This window comes from Homarus americanus, unplaced genomic scaffold (assembly GCF_018991925.1).
Source record: "Homarus americanus isolate GMGI-L3 unplaced genomic scaffold, GMGI_Hamer_2.0 scaffold367, whole genome shotgun sequence".
In the NCBI taxonomy this organism is placed as follows: domain Eukaryota; kingdom Metazoa; phylum Arthropoda; class Malacostraca; order Decapoda; family Nephropidae; genus Homarus; species Homarus americanus.
In genome coordinates this window covers 3,801,807-3,825,891 of record NW_024743709.1, presented here as the reverse complement: position 1 = coordinate 3,825,891, position 24,085 = coordinate 3,801,807, and the positions used below count along the sequence as shown (strand labels likewise).

The 24,085-nt window shown below is 44.7% G+C and overlaps 2 protein-coding genes across 2 annotated transcripts; both read left to right on the top strand.

Moving 5' to 3' along the window:
* The first annotated feature begins 204 nt into the window (after positions 1-204).
* LOC121877383 (probable glutamate receptor) lies at positions 205-8,424 on the top strand. Its single transcript, XM_042383122.1, has 14 exons — positions 205-276; positions 3,073-3,156; positions 3,320-3,435; positions 3,689-3,805; positions 3,954-4,177; positions 4,355-4,474; positions 4,651-4,803; positions 5,321-5,411; positions 5,539-5,818; positions 5,960-6,177; positions 6,693-6,873; positions 7,098-7,197; positions 7,455-7,584; positions 8,280-8,424. Exons 2-14 carry the CDS (start codon positions 3,081-3,083, stop codon positions 8,358-8,360), a joined length of 1,887 nt encoding a protein of 628 aa, XP_042239056.1. The 5' UTR covers positions 205-276; positions 3,073-3,080; the 3' UTR covers positions 8,361-8,424.
* Positions 8,425-9,896: 1,472 nt separating this feature from the next.
* On the top strand, positions 9,897-23,438 carry LOC121877381 (probable glutamate receptor). The gene is made up of 14 exons (XM_042383121.1): positions 9,897-10,241; positions 14,540-14,647; positions 14,957-15,081; positions 15,335-15,451; positions 16,236-16,459; positions 17,217-17,345; positions 19,244-19,393; positions 20,550-20,640; positions 20,850-21,153; positions 21,431-21,648; positions 22,033-22,213; positions 22,335-22,434; positions 22,650-22,779; positions 23,203-23,438. Exons 2-14 carry the CDS (start codon positions 14,566-14,568, stop codon positions 23,314-23,316), a joined length of 1,965 nt encoding a protein of 654 aa, XP_042239055.1. The 5' UTR covers positions 9,897-10,241; positions 14,540-14,565; the 3' UTR covers positions 23,317-23,438.
* The last annotated feature ends 647 nt before the right edge of the window (positions 23,439-24,085 follow it).

The following is a 24,085-nucleotide window of genomic DNA, read 5'->3' as shown; positions in this document are numbered from 1 at the left end:
ATCGTACATCATCATGGTGGGATGTATCGTATATCTTGATGTGCTACTTGACTCACGCCTCTACCTGCGCCGCCTCATCACCCACCAATCACTGCAGTCCTTGAATCAACACCGACCAATCACCATTGAGGAGATGTTGTTGGTGGGGTTTTGAGGTTCATAAAAAGGAGTGAGATGGGGGTGAAGGAGGCATTAGTGTGGAGCCTCTGTAACTGTCAACATCAACACCATCATCAAGAGGAGGGGGACCTGCTGTGTCTTCGTCCAGTACTCTCTGTAAGAAACTATTCACGCTTTTTATATTGTTTTGAAAATATTGTAACATGAAATCATTTTTACGTATCTGAGTGTGAAGTGAAGATACGGTGTGTATGTGTGTCTGTCTGTTGGTAACGTTTTGAAGAGCACAGAAACACCATTTATTTAAAGAATCAACTGTATAATTATGGATTATGTTACAACACTACTCAAACTCTGGAGAAATCTTTTTTTTGTAGAATTTATGTTTATCTTTCAGGTGTGTAATAGGTTATACAGGTAATAACCTACGTATTAAGTACATATAGTATACACTGGCTGTATTGTCCATTAAGATATATATATATATACAACAGAACCGAAATCTTACGTATATTTGGTGTATAATTGGTGTATATTTATATTGACTTAACTCCTATCAAGTCCTGGGAAGATGGTTACGTTTATCACAACAAAACACAAGATGAAGTTGGTCCAATCAGGTGTTGTTGTCGTCCTGTATCTGTTACCTGTTACCTGTCAGCGTTAATGACCCCCGTCGATGCTATTCACCTGTGAGGATAAAACTTGTTATATATTTCTATCTCCTCACAGCACCAGGGTAATGAGGCAACACCCATTCAGGCCCACGGGGGTAGATGAACGCGCCAGGTTCGTCCGTATGTGGGTAGACGGTTTACCTGTCCGTACGATCGCTCAAAAGACAGGAACGAGTGTCACGACCGTCTACAGGTGGATTAGACGGTGGCAACGAGAGGGTAACTTGAAGAATAAAGCTCGTAGTGGAAGACCTCGGCTATCGTTACTAGAGATGGACTCAATCCCGTATGACTTCCTCTCACATCAGTCTTACTTCCCGCCGAAAACAACAACAGACCCTCGACGCTACCAAGATGGCTCCACCTACTCGTGCCTTCCTCTGTACATAGATCCCCTGAATCCTTTTAAAACTAACCCCAACTTGAGATTGACACTCGGACAGTCATCGACAAGTCCATCGTGGAGAGATTACGTGGTAGGGAGTGAAGGGAATCAGCGGCCGAATGAGGAGACTTGGAGTACAGGGGTGGTGATGCAGTGGCCTCCTAATCAGACACAGTACATGGGCTACTGACGAAGGTGACACGAAGAATCTAACTTTCTCCGGAAGATTAACACACAGACACACACACTCACACATACATACATTACACACAGTCACACACAAACAAACGCCATGACCAGTACATGAACAAAATCAACAAAAACACAAGCAACAAGCACAAACTCTCACCACAATAAACAATTAAGATTCATCCATTGTAACGTAGTCAACCTGAAGAAGAACTTACAGTGAGTCCCTTCATCTCACGACACCTTCATCAGTTGGTCAATATCAACACGACACACATACGGACGGACACTCTTAACTCCCTCTACATAAAAAAATATATACAACATAAACGTTACAAAAATTAATGTCATCACGAAAAATTAATCCCATTGTGTTAAAATTATACTTATTGACTAATTTCGAATGGTTTGTGTGTTTAAATGTTTATGTATTGTTACTCAAAAGTGTTTAGCATTAATAAAAGATGTTTATAATGTTTCTGATGTGTTTTATTTAACTTTCCAATATGTACTTTATGTTATTGTTGATGTATATGGTAATGAGGTGAACTGTTGTCTTAATTTGCGTTAAGTGATGTAGTACGGACCTATTATTATTATTATTGTTGTTGTTGTTGTTATTATTATTATTATTATTATTGTTATCATTATTATTAAAACCAAATAACACACAAGGAAAATGTAATAATCAAAGTATAAGAAATAGAAAATATAAATAATAAAAAAACGAAAGAGGTTAAGACTCAATTGAAACATCGTAAACCTAACCTAACCGAACCGAACCAGGGTACGATGCGAGTTCTATGTCCACTCAGCCACCACCGCATCCAATTGTTATGAGTGGAAGTTGATTTGTAAGTAATAGTATAAGTGAAGAAGTTGTTGGTGGACTTTAAATATAGTGATTGACTTCACGTGGTATATTAAAGGATCAGTGACGTCATGCAGTACAGTAAAGGATCAGTGACGTCATGCAGTATAGTAAAGGATCAGTGACGTCATGCAGTATAGTAAAGGATCAGTGACGTCATGCAGTACAGTAAAGGATCAGTGACGTCATGCAGTATAGTAAAGGATCAGTGACGTCATGCAGTACAGTAAAGGATCAGTGACGTCATGCAGAACAGTAAAGGATCAGTGACGTCATGCAGAATAGTAAGGATCAGTGACGTCATGCAGAATAGTAAAGGATCAGTGACGTCATGCAGTATAGTAAAGGATCAGTGACGTCATGCAGAATAGTAAACGATCAGTGACGTCATGCAGTATAGTAAAGGATCAGTGACGTCATGCAGAATAGTAAAGGATCAGTGACGTCATGCGTATAGGGATCAGTGACGTCATGCAGAATAATACGTCATGCAGAATAGTAAAGGATCAGTGACGTCATGCAGTATAAAAGGATCAGTGACGTCATGCAGTACAGAAAGGATCAGTGACGTCATGCAGTACAGTAAAGGATCAGTGACGTCATGCAGTATAGTAAAGGATCAGTGACGTCATGCAGTACAGTAAAGGATCAGTGACGTCATGCAGAACAGTAAAGGATCAGTGACGTCATGCAGTAAAGGAGCCACAACATTACGTCCAAGAGGCAGCAGGCCAGTCGTTCGTTATCTACTGATAATAACAGATTATATATTAACATATATTTCGCAGCGACGCTCTTAAGAGAGTTTAACATGTGATGTGTCCCGACAGCCGGGGTGATGACGGCTGGTGCGGCCTCACTGCTGTTGGTCCTGACTGTCTCCCTGACTGTCGCCCAGCTGCCTCGCCCTCAGGGTAAGTTATAACCTCTGACTGATTGATGAAGTTAATTAATATTTTATAAGTTAATAAAGGTCTGTAGTTGACAACAGTTGTCTCTACGTGTTGGTTGGTCTTGTCCATAATAGTGTAAACATCTTTCTCATGTCATCATCATCAACACTGTTGAGTTCCTCAGGTGCGGGAGAGACGCTGAGCGTGGCGGGGGCGGCTGTGGCGGCCACAGTGTGGCGGCCTCGCTGCTCCGTCATCCTCCTCACAGACGGCACCACCTCCTCCACCACTGTGTTCACGGTGAGTCAACACTACTGCACCTTCACCTGTGTTCTTATATTACCTGGCCACAGGTAACACTACTGCACCTTCACCTGTGTTCTTATATTACCTGGCCACAGGTAACACTACTGCACCTTCACCTGTGTTCTTATATTACCTGGCCACAGGTAACACTACGGCACCTTCACCTGTGTTCTTATATTACCTGGCCACAGGTAACACTACTTCACTATAATACTGAGCTTCAGTTGGTGTTATTTTGTCACTTCAGGAGCTGGGAGGGCTGGGAGCCCCCTGGGGGGTGACGGTGTTCCAGGTGGCAGCAGAAGGCAAAAGTCCAAACATGACGGAGGCGCTGCTGTCCCGGCTGGTGGCCCAGGCTCGACGGGTAGGTCAATCACAGTACTAATGAGGCAGGGCAGTGAGGCAGGACAGTGGGGCATGCAGGACAGTGAGGCAGGACAGTGGGGCAGGCAGGACAGTGAGGCAGGACAGTGAGGCAGGACACATAACTAACAACAGGTACACATCAACAGGTGAGACAGGTGTCGTGGTGCGTGACGGTGGTGGTGGTGAGCGACGACTCAGCCTTCCTCGCCGCCTCGGCTGAGTGGATCTTCAAGGGCCGCCTCCTGGTGTGGACCAACAGGCTCCTGGCCGTCACCCGCCGGCCTCTCTCTCACCTCCGCCACCTCCACACCTCCTTCTCCATGATGAACGCCATGTTGCTCCTCCTGGACGACACCTCCGATTACCCCAGGTAATGACCAGCCGCCATGTTGCTCCTCCTGGACGACACCTCCGGTTACCCCAGGTAATGACCAGCCGCCATGTTGCTCCTCCTGGACGACACCTCCGGTTACCCCAGGTAATGACCAGCCGCCATTTGTTATTATTTCACTCATCCGGAACCAATAATGTGTTTGTTTACCTACAGGTGTAGTGTGTACGTACACCTGCCCTACAGCAGCCAGGTGTTACAAGTTGCCTCCTGGGCACCTCACCTGGGCCTCTCCCTCACCACCAACATCCCACTTTTCCCTGAGAAGTTCGACAGGTGAGTAACTTACAGGAATTCGTGTCTGGAGAGGTGACCTATGTGACCCTATTTAAAAAAAATCATGTAATAACGAAATATCTAAAATAACAACAACCAATCAAAAGTCTGGTTATGTTAGGTTAGGTCAGGTTAGGTTAGTTCAAGTTAACCTTACTAAGTGTTTGGTGCTTCAGGTTCCTACAGAGACCAGCGCTGAAGGTAACAGGTGAAGAGTTTCCGCCTCACGTGAAGTTGAGAGAGACAGGTAACCCCCCCGGCCCCAGGTACCAGTACTCGGGCGCCATGATCAAGGTGTTGGAGCTACTGGCCCACTCCATCAACTTCACGTGAGTCTTAACAACACCAATAATGTTTGCTTATGTTTACGGTGAAAAAGGCTCTTGGGAGTCTCTTGATGGCGAGTTGCTTGATTGTCATCGTATAGGAAGTTATTAAAGACTGGTAGATAATGCATGGCCAGTGGGTCTTCCCAGCTGATAAACACAAGCTCCTTTAACTCTCGGCGTTGTGTGTGTGTGTCTGTGTGTGTGTGTGTGTGTCTGTGTGTGTGTGTGTGTGTCTGTGTCTGTGTCTGTGTGTCTGTGTGTCTGTGTCTGTGTCTGTGTGTCTGTGTCTGTGTGTGTGTCTGTGTCTGTGTGTGTGTGTCTGTGTCTGTGTGTTTGTGTGTCTGTGTCTGTGTGTCTGTGTCTGTGTGTGTGTGTGTGTGTGTGTCTGTCTGTGTCTGTGTGTGTGTGTGTCTGTGTGTGTGTGTGTGTGTCTGTGTGTGTGTGTGTGTGTGTGTGTCTGTGTGTGTGTGTGTGTGTGTGCAGGTATTCAGTAACATATGCACCTCCTCCCCCTCAGGTACACGATAGTTCGGGCTCCGGACGGGTCTTTTGGTAACAAGCTGCCTGACGGGACGTGGACAGGCATGGTAGGGATGGTGGGCAGGAAGGTAAGTGTATCAGGTTATGTTGACGAGATAAACTTAAGCTGAAGGAACTATAATGACGGATGTAACTTAGAGAATCCACCTCCTCCGTCGTTGATAAGTGAGATGTCCTGTGTTTATTTGCCTGTAGGAGGTAGATCTCGGCCTTGGTCCCTTCGGTATCTCAGCAGTAAGGACAGAGGTGGTGGACTACACGGTCCCCATCATGAGTGACTACCTGAGGATCTTGGGAGGGCGTGGCAAGCCGGAGGTGGACCCGTGGGGTTTCCTGCTGCCTCTGGCCCCGGCGGTGTGGGCGGTGATGCTAGCGTCTCTGGTGCTGTTGTTGACGACGGTGTTACTGCTGTCCTTCTGCTTCTCCGTCAGAGTGCCGATGTTGTCCATGTATTTCCGTGTGTTGCTACAGGAGAGTAAGTGAACAGTTAGGTCTTACAGCCGAGGAGTTTCAATACTGTATATGTGTTTATTAGTTACTGTCCTCCAGGTGTTTTCAAGACATTAAACCTAACCTAACCTAACCAAACCTAACCTAACCTAACCTAACCTAACAGATACGTGGGTGTCGTCTGATCGGTGGTGGGAGCGGATGGTGTTAGGCGGCTGGATGATAGTGATGCTGGTGCTCACCCTCAGCTACTCTGGCAACCTCATGTCCCTCCTGGCGGTGAGGTACATCCCACAACCCTTCCAGTTCTTGAGGGACCTCCTGGAAGACCCCTCCACCACCATGATCTGGGAATACAACACAGTTTACGTCAGTCATTTCCGTGTGAGTTTATACCATCTCTCTCGTCTACCTGTGGCGATTACTACTACAGGTGTTAAAGGGAAGAACGAGGAGATAGAGTGAAGAAGAATAATCACCTTACAGAAACATTTAATTGATAAAGAAAATACACAAGGAGCTAAACTAACCATTAGACAATAGTTCTCACCTGTGATGTGTGTTGTATGGAGGTGAGACGAGGCAGATGACCCCAACATCTTAACAACAGAGTTTAAATCCTGATACAACCCCCTAAGATACAAACTCCTCCCGTGTACTGTCTACTGTCTCTATTGTCTACTGTCTACTGTCTCTACTATCTCTATTGTCTACTGTCTACTGTCTCTACTGTTTACCATCTCAACTGTCTCTACTATCTACTCTCTACTGTCTCTACTGTTTACTATCTCTACTCCCTACTGTCTCTACTGTCTATTCCCTACTATCTCTACTGTCTCTACTGTCCACACAATCATCTTCCGTATATTTTTAACACCCTTTTCTCTGCACCTTTCAAGACGTCAACCTCAGGTGCTCTCCGGGAGGTGCGTGACGCGGAGGGGGAGGAGCGTATTGACTTTGTTCTGGCGACGGAGTACCCGACCATGTTAGACCAGCTAGTGAGGAAAGGACCCTACGTGTATGTAGGGGAAGACCTCACTATCAAGGTTCTAATGGCTCAAGACTTCTCTAACACAGGTTCTATTGCAGTGAATTCAAAGTCCAGTTTATGATAAGGACGTAGAAAAATATATAGAAAAAATCGATAAAAATCATAGTATTCTGATATAATTTTCTATATAGAGTTAATAGATTATAAATAGAATGTTTAAAAAAAAGTTTGTTTATGTCCAATTTGATTTATTTTGGTCTATATATAATGTTATAGATTAATTCACTGATGTTTATCTTATGGTCTTTAGGTCAGTGTGACTTTTACACGTCTAGGGAGGCTTTTATGCCCTTCTTGTACTGTATGATTGGCTCTAAGAACAGCCCCCTCGTACCTGCTGTGAGTAAAAGGTGAGAATATGTGGTCTTGTGGTCTCATTAACACACACACACACACACACACACATCACTAATATAATCTAGAAAGAACTTAATCAAAATAATATCTCATTAAGGGTTCAGGTAACTCTCTACACCTGACATTTCAATTAGGAATTCATGGACAGGTGTGTTGGCCATTAAACAAATAAAAATAAATAAAATTAACTGAAAAACATTATATCCTGTGTTTAATATATATATGTAGATAACTAATTTCTCTATGACAGAATCACCTGGATAACAGAGGCCGGGTTATATGATCACTGGATGAAAAGTCAAGACAAGAACTCGACCGTGTGTGTTCGTCCGCCCACCAAGATCACCGTGAGAACTTCCCTGTCTCTCTCTAACATCTGGGTAAGGTTGTTGATATTGAAACAGTTCATTTAGCCAGAAGAACACAGATACAGAGTGGATAATGATAACAATATTAACATGGCTGAGCCAGTTGAGAACCTGAGCTCTCTGTTAGGCACCTGATATATACTATACATATATCTCAAGGAAGTATTATGTAACATTTAGTATCATCTGGAATAGTACAATAGTATGGTGGTAATAAGAACATATCAGAATGTTACCAAGGTTATCACTTCAATATTTATTTATTTTATTTATTATTTGTTTACATTTATATTATGAGTATATACACACTTTACAGTGGAGTTGTTATACATAAATATGATAAGGGAGGGAAGCAGTACAACACGGGCTGTATTAAGGTGGAACAAGAGGACACAGCTGTTAGTATCACGTCAAGTTTGCAAATATATTTATTACAATGGTAATTTCTGTCTATCAACATGACAATTTAATAATGGTTTTGGTGGTACAATAAAAACAGGAATATTAAGTAGGAATTACAAGATTATTAATACTTAGACAATAGATACTTTTTATGAGATGATTTAAAGGAAGGGAGCGTAGTATTTGCTCGGATTGGCATAGATAGGAATCGTTGAAAAGACAGAGACAGACAGACAGACAGACAGACAGAGAAAGAAAGACAGAGACAGACAGACAGACACGTTCAGATGTTGTTTGTTTTCCAGGGAATGTTTGTGGTCTTCGCTGGCGGTAACTCGCTGGGGTTGGTGGTGCTGTGCCTGGAGTTGCTCACCGCCAGGCTATAAGAAGCTTCTCCACCACTGTATCTCTGTCTCCGTGATCTCCTCCTCACCCCCCCCACCACCACCACCACCACCACCACCACCACCACCCACCACCACCACCACCCACCACCACCACCACCACCACCACCACCACCACCACCACCACCACCACCACCACCACCACCACCACCACCACCACCACCACCACCACCACCACCACACCACCACCACCACCACCACCACCACCACCACCACCACCACCACCCACCACCACCACCACCACCACCACCACCACCACACACCACCACCACCACCACCACACCACCACCACCACCACCACCACCACCACCACCACCACCACCACCACCACCACCACCACCACCACCACCACCACCACCACCACCACCACCACCACCACCACCACCCACCACCACCACCACCACCACCACCACCACCACCACCACCCACCACCACCACCACCACCACCCACCACCACCACCACCACCACCACCACCACCACCACCACCCACCACCACACCACCACCCACCACCACCACCACCCACCACCACCACCACCACACCACCACCACCACCACCACCACCACCACCACCACCACCACCACCACCCACCACCACCACCACCACCACCACCACCACCACCACCACCACCACCACCACCACCACCACCACCCACCACCACCACCACCACCACCACCACCCACCACCCACCACCACCACCACCACCACCACCACCACCACCACCACCACCACCACCACCACCACCACCACCACCACCACACCACCACCCCACCACCACCACCACCACCACCACCACCACCACCACCACCACCACCACCACCACCACCACCACCACCACCACCACCACCACCACCACCCACCACCACCACCACCACCACCACCACCACCACCACTTCCCGATATATAAATATATTTTTTTTATTGATACTAAATGAAATAAATTAACTTTACTTTTTAAACTTTATTAATTTAGTTATTGTATGTCTTAAATAAATCGATCTACAATTTAATAATTTTTTGGGTTACATTATTTACCTATTGTAGTGATGTTTAACCATACTCATCTAGTCGATACACACACACACGTACACACACATACATACATACACATACACACATACACACACACACACATACACATACATACACACATACACATCCCCCTTGACACCATCTAGAACTCATGTTGAATTTAAAAAGACAACAGTACATATAATCGTATGCCTTCCTGCTACTGATGTATTATGTATGGACACACCATATGCACACGTACACCAGATACACACATACACCATACACAGAGAGACATACACAAGTAATGTGACCTAACCTGACTGTACATTGGTGATCTGTAATTTGACTCAACATGCAACGAGAGAAGTTTCTGTTGAGGAACGCAATTAATATGAAAACTAAATAAGATATGAATTCCTTACAGTTCATACGATTATAAATACAAGAAATATATTTAAATAAACCTTTTCTAATATCACCTTAGATGTTTTTTTTATGAGCGAAGTGAATCATGTTGGGTTAAACAATAGACAATTAATGTACGATAATTTAGATTTTAGTTCGGTGTTGGTGTTTATTATCGTACTTTGGCAGCGTGTGTATAGACTCCCGCACGTGTCATCTTCTTCAACACGTCAGTACTCAGTACCTCACCTGAACCAATCACAGCATTGGTATTCTGGCTACAGCGACCAATCATCCTTATACTATAAAAAAATCGACCAATAGGGAGTTAGGTGACGACTGTGTGTGGTGCTTATAGGTAATAAAATAGCGGAGCAGAGCGGTAAAGGAGGCACTAGACTGGAGGAGCTGCTGCCGTTAACACCGTCGTCAAGGACCGCTGCTGTAAGACCCATTATTGTTGTTCTTGTCTTTACAGTGAGTTTTGTATTTGGAGTTTTAGAAATTATGTCACATGGTACTCTTCTGAACATGAATATATATGAAACGAGTGTGTATGTGTGTGAGTGTGTGTGTGTGTGTGTGGGTGTGTGTGTGGGTGGGTGTGTGTGTGGGTGGGTGTGTGTGGGTGTATGTGTGTGTGTGGTGTGTGTGTGTGTGTGTGTGGTGGGTTTATGTGTGGTGTGTGTGTGGTGTGTGTGTGTGGGGTGGTGTGTGTGTGTGTGTGTGTGTGGGTATGTGTGTGTGTGTGTGTGTGTGTGTGTGTGTGTGTGTGTGTGTGTGTGTGTGTGTGTGTGTGTGTTTCTCTTCCCAAGCTTAGTGTTCATTTTCTGTTCGTATCACATATCCAGAAATACAATAAGATAAATTCTCTTGTGTTATTAAAAACTTTACTTTTACAAATTAAGAGAAAATCATCAATGAGAGGTACACTCACAATGGTCAGTCTTCACCAAATTTAACAGATTCATAGCTGATCACTTCATTAGGTTTGGTAACAAGCAGCGCGGTAATCCTAGTTATCTTTCATCAACAATTTGCACACAAGTAATACCTATAATACACTTTACTATTGACTGCCAGCAATGTTCGGAGTCATGCCCCAAGGAGTGCCAGCCCCAGTGCCCTCCTGTCTGCCCAGTGCCCATCCCTTTCCCCAGTGTGAGGACTACAGTGCCAATATTCCTGACACTCGGCGTTTCAGTTTGTGAGGCGGAGGTCAGGCCTCTCAGACAAAACGTTCAACAATCTTTGTATTCTCTCAACAGTTTGATCTCTCACCATCATTAAATTTCAAAGATGTTGTGAATAACCTTTTGTCATCTTGTGTGAACTAGAAATATAATATCGGAAGAAATCTACGAGTTCTTTACTCATGTATTTCACTGTTAATATTATTCTAAACTAATAATTTATTTCTATAAAATATTTATAATGAATAAAGCTAATATATTACTGTTCACGTTAACTGTACTAATTTTATCATCTTGTGCTGAACAAAATTTTAAATAGAGAAATACTTCTAGTTGATGAAATCCAATATTATTATAATTTACCGACACAAGAAACATACCGTTGGTGATGATTACATGAGCCCCAAGCGCTCTGGCGTAGGGTCCCTCCCCCCCCCTCCCCCCCAACCTTAACTAGACCCTGACTGTATATATGTAGACACTGAGCGATAAAGTGGTTTAACTCAGAGGTGGGTGGTAGATGAAGAGGTGAGGGTGGTCCAGGCAGTCGGGGTGAGAGTGGATGAGAGAACTTGACAGGCGTTGTTCTGGCGGGTGGATGACAGTATAAACCAAGTCGATATATAGAGTCGACACCCGGCGGCCAGAGGTGAAAAATGTTCACCTTCAGACTGTACCAAGACGAAGCCATTAGACTTTGGCCAGAGACTTCACAACGACTGTCTGTGTTAAATTTACGATTATTTTACAAGTCTTATTTAACACCTAATCATCATGTACGGATAAGATGAATCAATCTACTTTTGATGTTTTACACAGAGCTATGATGCAACGACACCACTTCCGGATAACAGACTTACAGGACCGGGCTAAGTTCATCTGGATGTGGAAAGACGGCTTCTCTGTCCGGATGATCGCGAACGAGACGGGAACGAGCGTGACAACTGTGTACAGGTGGATCAGGCGGTGGCAACGAGAGGGTAACTTATGCACCAAGACTCGCAGTGGAAGACCTCGCTTACTACTGAAGGAGGAGAACCCACAAGACCAGCAGCAGAATAACCCCGGTCATACCTCGAGTAGTTCAGCCCTAGATGCTTCTTCATATCACCCTTGGTTACCTAACGCCGTTCCTCCCCGTAGTTACCTGGAGGGACAATATCACTCCTTGCTTGTAAACACTGATCGCTTCAATAAATACACGAACACTCAAGATAATCTCCTGCAGGTGAACCAATCGCCCACAGTGTCCGCTTTCAGGAGATACGTCGCCAGGAGTGATGGTTCTGACGGGAGGAGGTTGTCTCTCCGTTAGTCGTGGTGACCGTTAGTGATGGGCGCTACAAGGACGATACGACGATACCCGAATCACCACAAACGATACCCGAGTCAGTGATGGGCGCTACAAGACGATACGACGATACCCGAATCACCACAGAGAGAACACCAGCAAGATTCATAGATCCCAAATACGTTTTGCTGGGATACCCTAAACATTAGGGCGACTCTGATAACTATTGTATAAAACTGTATCTTTAGTATCAAGTAATATGTCGTGGAATATCATTAACTTTCTTACTTTCCTTAACATTATTTTCTTTTGTGTAACTTTGATTGTGTGTGACTGTATGTGTATGTTTTTTGTGTATGTGTGTATTTGTGTTTGTGTGTATGTCCTCATGAACCAGAACACGGTCGGCCCCAAACACACATCCTTGCCTGAGTAGAACAACATCATCATTCATCCTAAGACGTGTTGCCAGACGCTAAAAGTCAATATTTAAAGGAACTACTTAAGTCTACCCTCGTATCTTGTCTGAGAACATTGGCTCTATTATTCCCGTTTTCTCTCTTTATATGTACAGTTGACTACACTTATATCTGGTACAGTGGCTGGTGTATTTTGTGAGATGTGGCAACTGTGTGTTTATTTACATCGTGCTAAAACTTAAGTAATGGTAGACAGACTCAAGATGCTAGATAAGTATTCCACAGAGTTGCCACGTCTCACAAAATACACCAGCCACTGTACCAGGTATAAGTGCAGGTGACTGTACAGTGAACGAAGATGAATCAATTTGATAATGAAAAAACAAAAACAAATATGAGACGAGGTATAAAAATTCATGAAACCAAAATCAAACAAACAGTGTGTTGATGTTCTATGACAGGCAGTGAGGATACAGTACACTGCATACTAAACTACGGTACAGAAGGAGGCAGCGAGACCGGCACTGTACTTGACAGCCTTTGCTTCACTAGCTCTAAGGTCAGATACTGTACCCATTAACAGGTTGGGGGGGGGCTAAGGGTGCGAACCAGTGGACCACCAGGAGAGGTAGTGTGTGTTGTAACCACTCGGCCACCGCACATTTGGATATTCATAAGTAAAATGTAATTCATAAATTATTCAAAGCATGAGAAAAAGCACTCTCGGGAGTGCCTAGTGAGGTGTGAGGCAATGTTTGTGTTTAATAATTCACGAGGGAAACACGAAGCAGAAACGACATGGGAAGTGAGAGGGAGAGAGAGAGAGGGGGGGGGGTTTCTGAGAGAGAGTGAAGGAGAGAAAGAGTGAAGAAGAGGAAGAGTGAGGGAAAGAGAAATGGAGAGAGAGCAACGAGAAAAGAGAGAGAGAGAGAGAGAGAGAGGTATGTAAATGGGACACATTAACTTAACAAAGTCAACTAATATTAATTGTCAATGAATATGCAAAGAAATAATCATACAGTAATAGACGTAAAGGAAACATAATGTCCTTTCATGCCACTTTAGTTCTCTGACAAATCGTTTCACACCTTGTCTAACCCACCATATCATCTTCAATTCGTTCTTTAGTCCAACCACTACAAAGTACGATAGTCAATTTTCAAAGGTCCATGTTTGACTAATATTTAACCCTTGGTCCTGGTAATATTGGTCGAAAGTACTGTACCTATATCCTATTATTCCTCTCCCATACACCTAAGAAACTTTTTTACCCGTGTACCGTCTTGTCTCAAATGTCTCCTCGTTTTTCTAGTTAAACCTCAAGAGAGCCCAGGATATCATAGTTTCCCCATTAACACTTTCCATTTTCTGCGATTAATATATTATAGGGGATACTCGTACATTTTATTGTTACGGCATAATAGAAGACTAGACAGAACGATTTAATTATTTAAGAGATTCATAGCCAGAAGTCTGTACCCACACCATCTATGGAGAACACAACACACTAACCTTCTACGTGCGTTATAGGTGGCGTGAACGTGTATATTTGGGTACAGAATCTTTTATTACAGATTTTTTTCCAATAGATGGCATGTCAATGTTTAGTAATTTTTGTTCCTCGTAGCATAACTACCACTAGGGCTGTTACAAGACAAGTGTCGCTACAGAGAGTCACGAATTACTAGGATAATTACAGGGACTCGCGCTGTTCTCTGCAATGCGTCTCTCACTGTACCTGACACAACTAAAAAAAGGGAAATTTTTATTATGGCACTTATAGTCTCTTCTGAGTACCTGTGAATAATTTTTAGTTCTTGTTGTGGTGTGTCCTGACAGCCGCGGTGTGGACGTGGAGGACATAAATGATGTCGGGTGTGGCCTCACTGCTGTTGTACCTGATTGTCACTGTCTGCCTGACTGTCGCCCAGCTGCCTCGCCCTGATGGTAAGTTTTGTTACTGACTGTCGCCCAGCTGCCTCGCCCTCACGGTGACAACACAAGCAACATACACGTCTAGGTATTGTCAGTAATGCTCAGTGATACCACACAGATGGTGTTCATCAACTTGATTGCCACTGAGAATTTTCTTACAGGTATAATACTCACACCGAGATAATTTATTCACACAAGACTGATATACTCTTTTAGCCACAGAGAACCATGTTGGCTCAATACAGTCTTTCTAGACGCAGATAAAGTGTTGCCCCTTTTTCTCTGTTCAGTGAAATTACTTCAAGTTATTGTGTTCCTCAGGTGCGGGAGAGACGCTGAGCGTGGCGGGGGCGGCTGTGGCGGCTGTGGCGGCCACAGTGTGGCGGCCTCGCTGCTCCGTCATCCTCCTCACAGACGGCACCACCTCCTCCACCACTGTGTTCACGGTGAGTCAACACTACTGCACCTTCACCTGTGTTATTATATTACCTGGCCACAGGTAACACTACTGCACCTTCACCTGTGTTATTATATTACCTGGCCACAGGTAACACTACTGCACCTTCACCTGTGTTCTTATATTACCTGGCCACAGGTAACACTACTGCACCTTCACCTGTGTTCTTATATTACCTGGCCACAGGTAACACTACTTTACTATAACACTGAGCTTCAGTTGGTGTTATTTTGTCACTTCAGGAGCTGGGAGGGCTGGGAGCCCCCTGGGGGGTGACGGTGTTCCAGGTGGCAGCAGAAGGCAAAAGTCCAAACATGACGGAGGCGCTGCTGTCCCGGCTGGTGGCCCAGGCTCGACGGGTAGGTGTTTAATACAGGTGTGGGTGTAGTAACAGGTGGGTGGGTGCAGTGGCAGGTGTGTGGGGCTAAGCATCCAAATATTTTTCACACGTGTCTAAGTGTACCACAGCTGCCTCACTCACCTCGCTGTCTATTGGTGTGTGTTTGTATGAGTTTTATGAGACATATCTGTGAGTGAGGAATGACAAACACCTTTTATCAACTTTGTGTACCAAGAAACTTTCGCTACTTTCCACTGCAATTTTCAGATAATAAAACCTAACCTAACCAAACCTAACCAAACCTAACCTAACCTAAAGTCACACTCCTGGAGACAGCCAAGGAATGTAATAAGACAATTAAATAAACAGCAACTTTCCAGCATGATTAACTATTCAGGTGTGTGTGTGTGTGTGTTGTGCGCGCGCGCGTGTGTGTGTGTGTGTGTGGTACCAAGAACTGGGGACTGTCATAGGTTATTCATGCAGACAGTAATGCAGAGATTAAGTATTGAAATTACTTTATGTTGCATCAAGTTGGATAATGGAGAATATTGACGAATACTAAGACGCACTCACACACAGATAATATGGTAGGACAGTGAGGTAGGGCAGTGAGGTAGGGCACTGAGGCAGGACAGTGAGGTAGGGTAGTGAGGTAGGATAGTGAGGTAGGATAGTGAGGTAGGACAGTGAGGTAGGATAGTGAGGCAGGACAGTGAGGCAGGACAGTGGGCGGGCAGGACAGTGAGGCAGGCAGGACAGTGAGGCAGGACACATAACTAATAACAGGTACACATCAACAGGTGAGACAGGTGTCGTGGTGCGTGACGGTGGTGGTGGTGAGCGACGACTCAGCCTTCCTCGCCGCCTCGGCTGAGTGGATCTTCAAGGGCCGCCTCCTGGTGTGGACCAACAGGCTCCTGGCCGTCACCCGCCGGCCTCTCTCTCACCTCCGCCACCTCCACACCTCCTTCTCCATGATGAACGCCATGTTGCTCCTCCTGGACGACACCTCCGGTTACCCCAGGTAATGACCAGCCGCCATGTTGCTCATCCTGGACGACACCTCCGGTTACCCCAGGTAATGACCAGCCGCCATGTTGCTCCTCCTGGACGACACCTCCGCCCCAGCCGCCGTGATCCTGGACGACACCTCCGGTTACCCCAGGTAATGACCAGCCGCCATGTTGCTCCTCCTGGACGACACCTCCGGTTACCCCAGGTAATGACCAGCCGCCATGTTGCTCCTCCTGGACGACACCTCCGGTTACCCCAGGTAATGACCAGCCGCCATGTTGCTCCTCCTGGACGACACCTCCGGTTACCCCAGGTAATGACCAGCCGCCATGTTGCTCCTCCTGGACGACACCTCCGGTTACCCCAGGTAATGACCAGCCGCCATGTGCTCCTCCTGGACGACACCTCCGGTTACCCCAGGTCCAGCCGCCATGTTGCTCCTCCTGGACGACACCTCCGGTTACCCCAGGTAATGACCAGCCGCCATGTTGCTCCTCCTGGACGACACCTCCGGTTACCCCAGGTAATGACCAGCCGCCATGTTGCTCATCCTGGACGACACCTCCGGTTACCCCAGGTAATGACCAGCCGCCATGTTGCTCCTCCTGGACGACACCTCCGGTTACCCCCAGGTAATGACCAGCCGCCATGTTGCTCCTCCTGGTGACCGTCAGCTGTGCCCTCCAGGTAAATAATAACACGATATTTGGTGTAATATAACAATGCATAATCCAGAAACACTATTGACGTACCCTCTGCCCGTACAGGTGTAGTGTGTACCTGTTCCTGCCCTACAGCCCACCAGGAGCCAGCGGGGTGAAGGTGGCAACTTGGACACATGAACGAGGCCTCCAGCTGACCTCACCCCTCCAGCTCTTCCCTGATAAGTTTACCAGGTGAGCTGATACTCTTATACTCCTAAAACATCGGCAACATTTATACGTACCGGGGATAATAATAATAATAATAATAATAATAATAATAATAATAATAATAATAAAATCTACCTGGTAACAACCCACACTCACCTCAACACCAGACCACACCTGTACACCTTAGATAGTCCAGGTTAATTGGCTCTACTCGTAAAGAACCATTCACCTGTAATAGACTGCGAGTGATAAATTCCCCTCATAGTGATAGAAGCCATTTCCTCACCTGTAATAGCCAGGATGATGACACTCACTCGACCCAGGGTTAGTGGAAAATCAGTATTAACGATTCAATATAAATTACTTAAAGGTTTTGCTAGTTATTCATATATTGTACATTACTGAACAATGACGTAGAACTTAATAGGAACAGTAACACTTAATAGTTAGCAAGCAGTAGGCATCACGAAAATTGTGACCAAGTCCCAGGTTGCTGATCTGACTTTCTGTCTCATTTACACACAATTGCAGGTCTCAATTGTTTCTCTTACTTTGACAACACAACATACATAATATATATCGTTTCTCACTCTTTGTGGTTATCAGCATATACTTGGATCACGCGCACCTACATTGATTTATTTGCACACACACACACACACACACACACACACACATATATATATATATATATATATATATATATATATATATATATATATATATATATATATATATATATATATATATATATAATATTTTTTCTTTTAATATTTGTATTAATTGATATTAATTTATTATTATTATTATTATTATTATTATTATTATTATTATTATTATTATATCCCCCCCCCAGGCCCTGATATGGGTAGTGTGAGAGGTGTGTTGTGGTGGCAGGTTAATGATGCAGGTATCAACCAGGTAGTGTGAGAGGTGTGTTGTGGTGGCAGGTTAATGATGCAGGTATCAACCAGGTAGTGTGAGAGGTGTGTTGTGGTGGCAGGTTAATGATGCAGGTATCACCCAGGTAGTGTGAGAGGTGTGTTGTGGTGGCAGGTTAATGATGCAGGTATCACCCAGGTAGTGTGAGAGGTGTGTTGTGGTGGCAGGTTAATGATGCAGGTATCCAACCAGGTAGTGTGAGAGGTGTGTTGTGGTGGCGGGTTGTGAGTGCGGGTATCCAACCAGGTAGTGTGAGAGGTGTGTTGTGGTGGCGGGTTAGCTGATGCAGGTATCAGCCAGGTAGTGTGAGAGGTGTGTTGTGGTGGCAGGTTAATGATGCAGGTATCACCCAGGTAGTGTGAGAGGTGTGTTGTGGTGGCAGGTTAATGATGCAGGTATCAACCAGGTAGTGTGAGAGGTGTGTTGTGGTGGCGGAGTTAATGATGCAGGTATCAACCAGGTAGTGTGAGAGGTGTGTTGTGGTGGCGGGTTAATGATGCAGGTATCAACCAGGTAGTGTGAGAGGTGTGTTGTGGTGGCAGGTTAATGATGTCTGAGTATCAACCAGGTAGTGTGAGAGAGAGGTGTGTTGTGGTGGCAGGTTAATTATACAGGTATCAACCAGGTAGTGTGAGAGAGGTGTGTTGTGGTGGCGGTTAATGATGCAGGTATCGAAAAGCCGGGTAGTGTGAGGGTGTGTTGTGGTGGCAGGTTAATGATGCAGGTATCCAGCCAGGTAGTGTGAGGGAAGGTGTGTTGTGGTGGCGGGTTAATGATGCAGGTATCACTTTGGGTAGTGTGTGAGGTGTGTTGTGGTGGCGGTTAATTATACAGGTATAAACCAGGTAGTGTGAGAGGTGTGTTGGGGTGGCAGGTTAATGATGCAGGTATCAACCAGGTAATGTGAGAGGTGTGTTGTGGTGGCAGGTTAATGATGCAGGTATCAACCAGGTAATGTGAGAGGTGTGTTGTGGTGGCAGGTTCGTCCATCGGCCGCAGTTGGTGGTGGCGGCGGAGGAGTTTCAGCCTCACGTGTTGGTCAAGGCGACTGAGGCGCCTGGACGGTCGCTCTCCTTCGCGGGACCCATGGCCGAGCTCCTCCACCTCCTGGCCAACACACTCAACTTTACGTGAGTTCATCTCTCACCCACACACTCAACTTTACGTGAGTTCATCTCTCTCACTCACACACTCAACTTTACGTGAGTTCATCTCTCTCACCCACACACTCAACTTTACGTGAGTTCATCTCTCTCACTCACACACTCAACTTTACGTGAGTTCATCTCTCTCACCCACACACTCAACTTTACGTGAGTTCATCTCTCTCACCCACACACTCAACTTTACGTGAGTTCACCTCTCTCACCCACACACTCAACTTTACGTGAGTTCACCTCTCTCACCCACACACTCAGCACGTGAGTTCATCTCTCTCACCCACACACTCAACTTTACGTGAGTTCATCTCTCTCACCCACACACTCAACTTTACGTGAGTTCATCTCTCTCACCCACACACTCAACTTTACGTGAGTTCATCTCTCTCACCCACACACTCAACTTTACGTGAGTTCATCTCTCTCACCCACACACTCAACTTTACGTGAGTTCATCTCTCTCACTCACACACTCAACTTTACGTGAGTTCATCTCTCTCACTCACACTCCAACTTTACGTGAAGGTTCATCTCTCTCACCCACACACTCCAACTGCACGTGGGTTCATCTCTCTCACTCACACTCAAGCAGTTCATCTCTCTCTCACTCACACACTCAACTTTACGTGAGTTCATCTCTCTCACCCACACACTCAACTTTGCGTGAGTTCATCTCTCTCCACTCACACCTCAACTGCATTAGGGGTTCATCTCTCTCACCCACACACTCAACTTTACGTGAGTTCATCTCTCTCACCCACACACTCAACTTTACGTGAGTTCATCTCTCTCACCCACACACTCAACTTTACGTGAGTTCATCTCTCTCACCCACACACTCAACTTTACGTGAGTTCATCTCTCTCACCCACACACTCAACTTTACGTGAGTTCATCTCTCTCACTCACACACTCAACTTTACGTGAGTTCATCTCTCTCACCCACACACTCAACTTTACGTGAGTTCATCTCTCTCACCCACACACTCAACTTTACGTGAGTTCATGTCTCTCACTCATACACTCAACCTTAGTAGTTTTGTTGATAACGATAGTTTAATAAAAACAAACAGGAATGCTTCAATAATAATGCCGCCATAACAGCAGGTGTCGTATGGCTCTCCAGGTACATCTTCAGACGACCTCCTGATGGATCCTGGGGAGCTAAGCAGCCTGATGGGACCTGGACGGGTATGGTGGGCATGGTGGGTAGGCAGGTGAGTGACACAACAAGGCCATTTTAATCCAGCAAATGAGACCCAGTAAAGGACATCTGACAACAACAGGGACTACAACTACCCCCTTAACTCCTGACCCTGAATGCCATGTTATACTGTATTTTAAAATCCTTTATATAATCTGTATATCAACTTTATTACCATTTACCATATATACCTCGTTAACATGTTATCTTTCTTGGTTACAGGAGGCTGATCTCGGTCTCGGGCCCTTCGGTATCAGCGCTACACGAGCCGAGATGGTTGACTTCACTCGACCAATACTCATAGACTACGCTAGGATCATGGCAGGTCGAGGGCGTCCAGAGATAGATCCATGGGGCTTCTTCTTACCCTTGGCGCCCTTAGTGTGGGTGTCGATCCTGATGGCGCTGCTGGTGGTGTTCTTCGCCAATCTCCTCCTGTATATCTGTTCCCCACCTCATGACGCACGCAATGGACTGTGGCTATTGAATACGATATACGATTATTTGTGTGTGTTGTTACATCAGGGTGAGTAGTGGCGACGCTATTACCTGTTTACCTGTTCCTCCTTCATAGCACTTCACAACTGTATGGGTTAATAGGAAACACACTCAAGCTAATAGGAAACACACTCAAGCTAATAGGAAACACACTCAAGCTAATAGGAAACACAGTCAAACTAATAGGAAACACACTCAAAATAATAGGTTAGGTTTAGGTTAGGTTAGGGCTAGGTTAGGTTAGGTTTAGGTTAGGTTAGGTTAGGTTTAGGTTATGATTATGTCCCAGTGTTACCTTCCTGCAGACGTCCAACAGCCTCTTGTCTGGTGGTGGGAGAGACTGGTGCTGGGTGGCTGGCTCCTGATGACTCTGGTGTTAACACAGAGCTACTCAGGTACTCTCATGTCCCTCCTGGCGGTGAGATACATCCCTCAGCCCCTCCAGACTCTGAGAGACCTCCTGAACGAACACTCCATCACCATGATCTGGGAGGCTAACACAGCTTATGTCCAGTACTTGAAAGTAAGTCCCTAGTGTTTAATTATTTACTCTCACTTTGTAAATATTTTTTATACTAATACTTTTACCATTATATCTGGCTGTTGGTGATTTGATTTGTGTTGGTAATACTTTCTGGGGTTGAGACGCAGTACCAAGTGAGGTGGTAGGAGAGTCGTGTACACATCACTTTCTCAACGTGATATTGATTCTGTCTTGGAATTTCCCTTGTACATAATTTTCTTAGTTCTATCTTACTGTCAGTTTTTATTTATTTTTTTTTGGGGGGGGGGCATTAAATCACCGCTTCCTCCCTCCCTTCTTCCCTCCGAATGTTATCCTTCCCTAACCTAACCTAACCTAACCTTTTACTAACACTATCATTATTATTATTTTCTTTATACTAAGTCAGCTGAGTCGGGCATCTTCCGGGAGGTGATGGACACGGAGAAGGCAGGTCGCATCATGTACGTGAAGAGCACCGAGTATACTTACATGCGGGACGAGTTGGTGAGGCTGGGCACACACGTCTTCCTGGGTGAAGACCTCAGTGGCAAGGTCCTCATGGCTCAAGACTTCTCCAATACAGGTCATCTTTAACTACACTATATACAGTTATTTTCATCAAGTGCTTTTACATGTTGGAGATACGTGTATACCTTAGGTGAGTCAAATTTGTAAGTTACAATATCTCTCTCTGGTATCTACAGGTCGGTGTGACTTCTACGCATCTAAGGAGATCTTTTTACCCTTCATGTTCTGTATGATTGGCCAGAAGAACAGTCCCTTACTCCTCTCTTTAAATGAAAGGTACACACACGCCACTAAACCAAGAGCATCCAGCATCTCTGTCTTTATTCTATGAGTTTTAAACATCATCTTTCTGTATAACATCTATATAAAATATCATTATTCGTTGTAGTTATTTATAAAACTTCGTCACATCATATAAGTTAGTCTCATCATAAGGGGAACCAAATGTATTGAGTCTCTGTTGTGTTTACTTGAATGTTTACGTCGTGTAGGATCAGGTCGGTGACGGGGGCTGGTCTGTATGGTCACTGGATGTCCTCTACCATACCTAACTCCACCTCCTGTGTCAACGCTCCCACCACCATCACCATCAACACCTCCCTCTCACTCACCAACCTCTGGGTAATATCAATAACCCTCATCACTTTAACTCAGAATACCAGCTTTACATTACACTATGGTAGACTATGGTAAGTAGGGTGTCCCAGAAAAATGTCCCTGCCTGTTCCTTACCTCCCTCCCTCCCTGCTTGCTCCCTGCCACTCTACTTCCCTCCCAACAACTCACAGTGTCTCAAGGAGCAGGCAGGGAGGGAGCAGGCAGGGAGGGAGCAGGCAGGAAGGAAGGGAATTTTTTCTGGGACACACTATACATTCCATCCCATTTAGCTGCTAATATAACGTAATATATAACTCACACATCCATATAGAAGGTTGATATATAATCCTGGTGGTATTTTAATAGTTATAAGTTATATAGCCATTGTAGTATAAGTGTTAGTTGGTAGTAGAGGTTTTTGTTGATATTTTGTCATGTGTGTTACAGGGAATGTTTGTACTGCTGGCTGGGGGTCATCTTCTGGCCCTGGTAGTGCTGGGCCTCGAGCTGCTCTCCGTCAGGAACTTCTACAATAGAGATCCTGTGAAGCTTTTTATCTAAAGTGAGGTTCTTCATTATACGACATGTTGTGATGAATAACCAACTCACAACCTCTCCTGAAGATAAACTCACTTTACATTACTTCCTCGTGACTTTGAACCAATAAATATCTTCCTAAGCAATTCGTGTTCCTTTTCTCGTCATTAATGTTTATTTATTTAAACTATATAAAAAATAGTTGTATCGTGGTACAAAAATCAGGGCGATGACAATCTATACTACCATGAAAAAAAAAATGACTGTAGAACTCCAGTAAAATGTAAACAAACCCTAGTGTATGTGATCTAGTATACACAATGTTTGGTGGATATGATCTAGTCTACACAGTGACCAACGTGTCTTAGGTGGTCATAATAAGGGACTAGATCTCTCGCATTGCTGGTTCTTTTTACCATGACTACACAACAAACTAGACGCACTCATAAAGACGTGAAAAGTGAGAGTGAAGGAAAGTTTCGTCTCTCTCTCGTTGGTACAGCACTACGTCATAAATAAACTTCTCCTTGACTCAATAATGTCTATGAACAGAAAAAAACACCTATAATTTATCACCATTATAGACCTGAAGACTATAACCTCATCTCTGGAATTATACCACAATAAATATATAAGAATATTTAACAATGTAATAAAAATATTAACTTGTAATGGCGGCGTTAATGAGTGTTTACATTTATACTTGTACAGGTAATTGATTCAATATTTAGAAACCGTTCAGGAAAATAAAACCAGTGAACTTTATTGTTTTTAAACTATGGTGAAAGGTTAT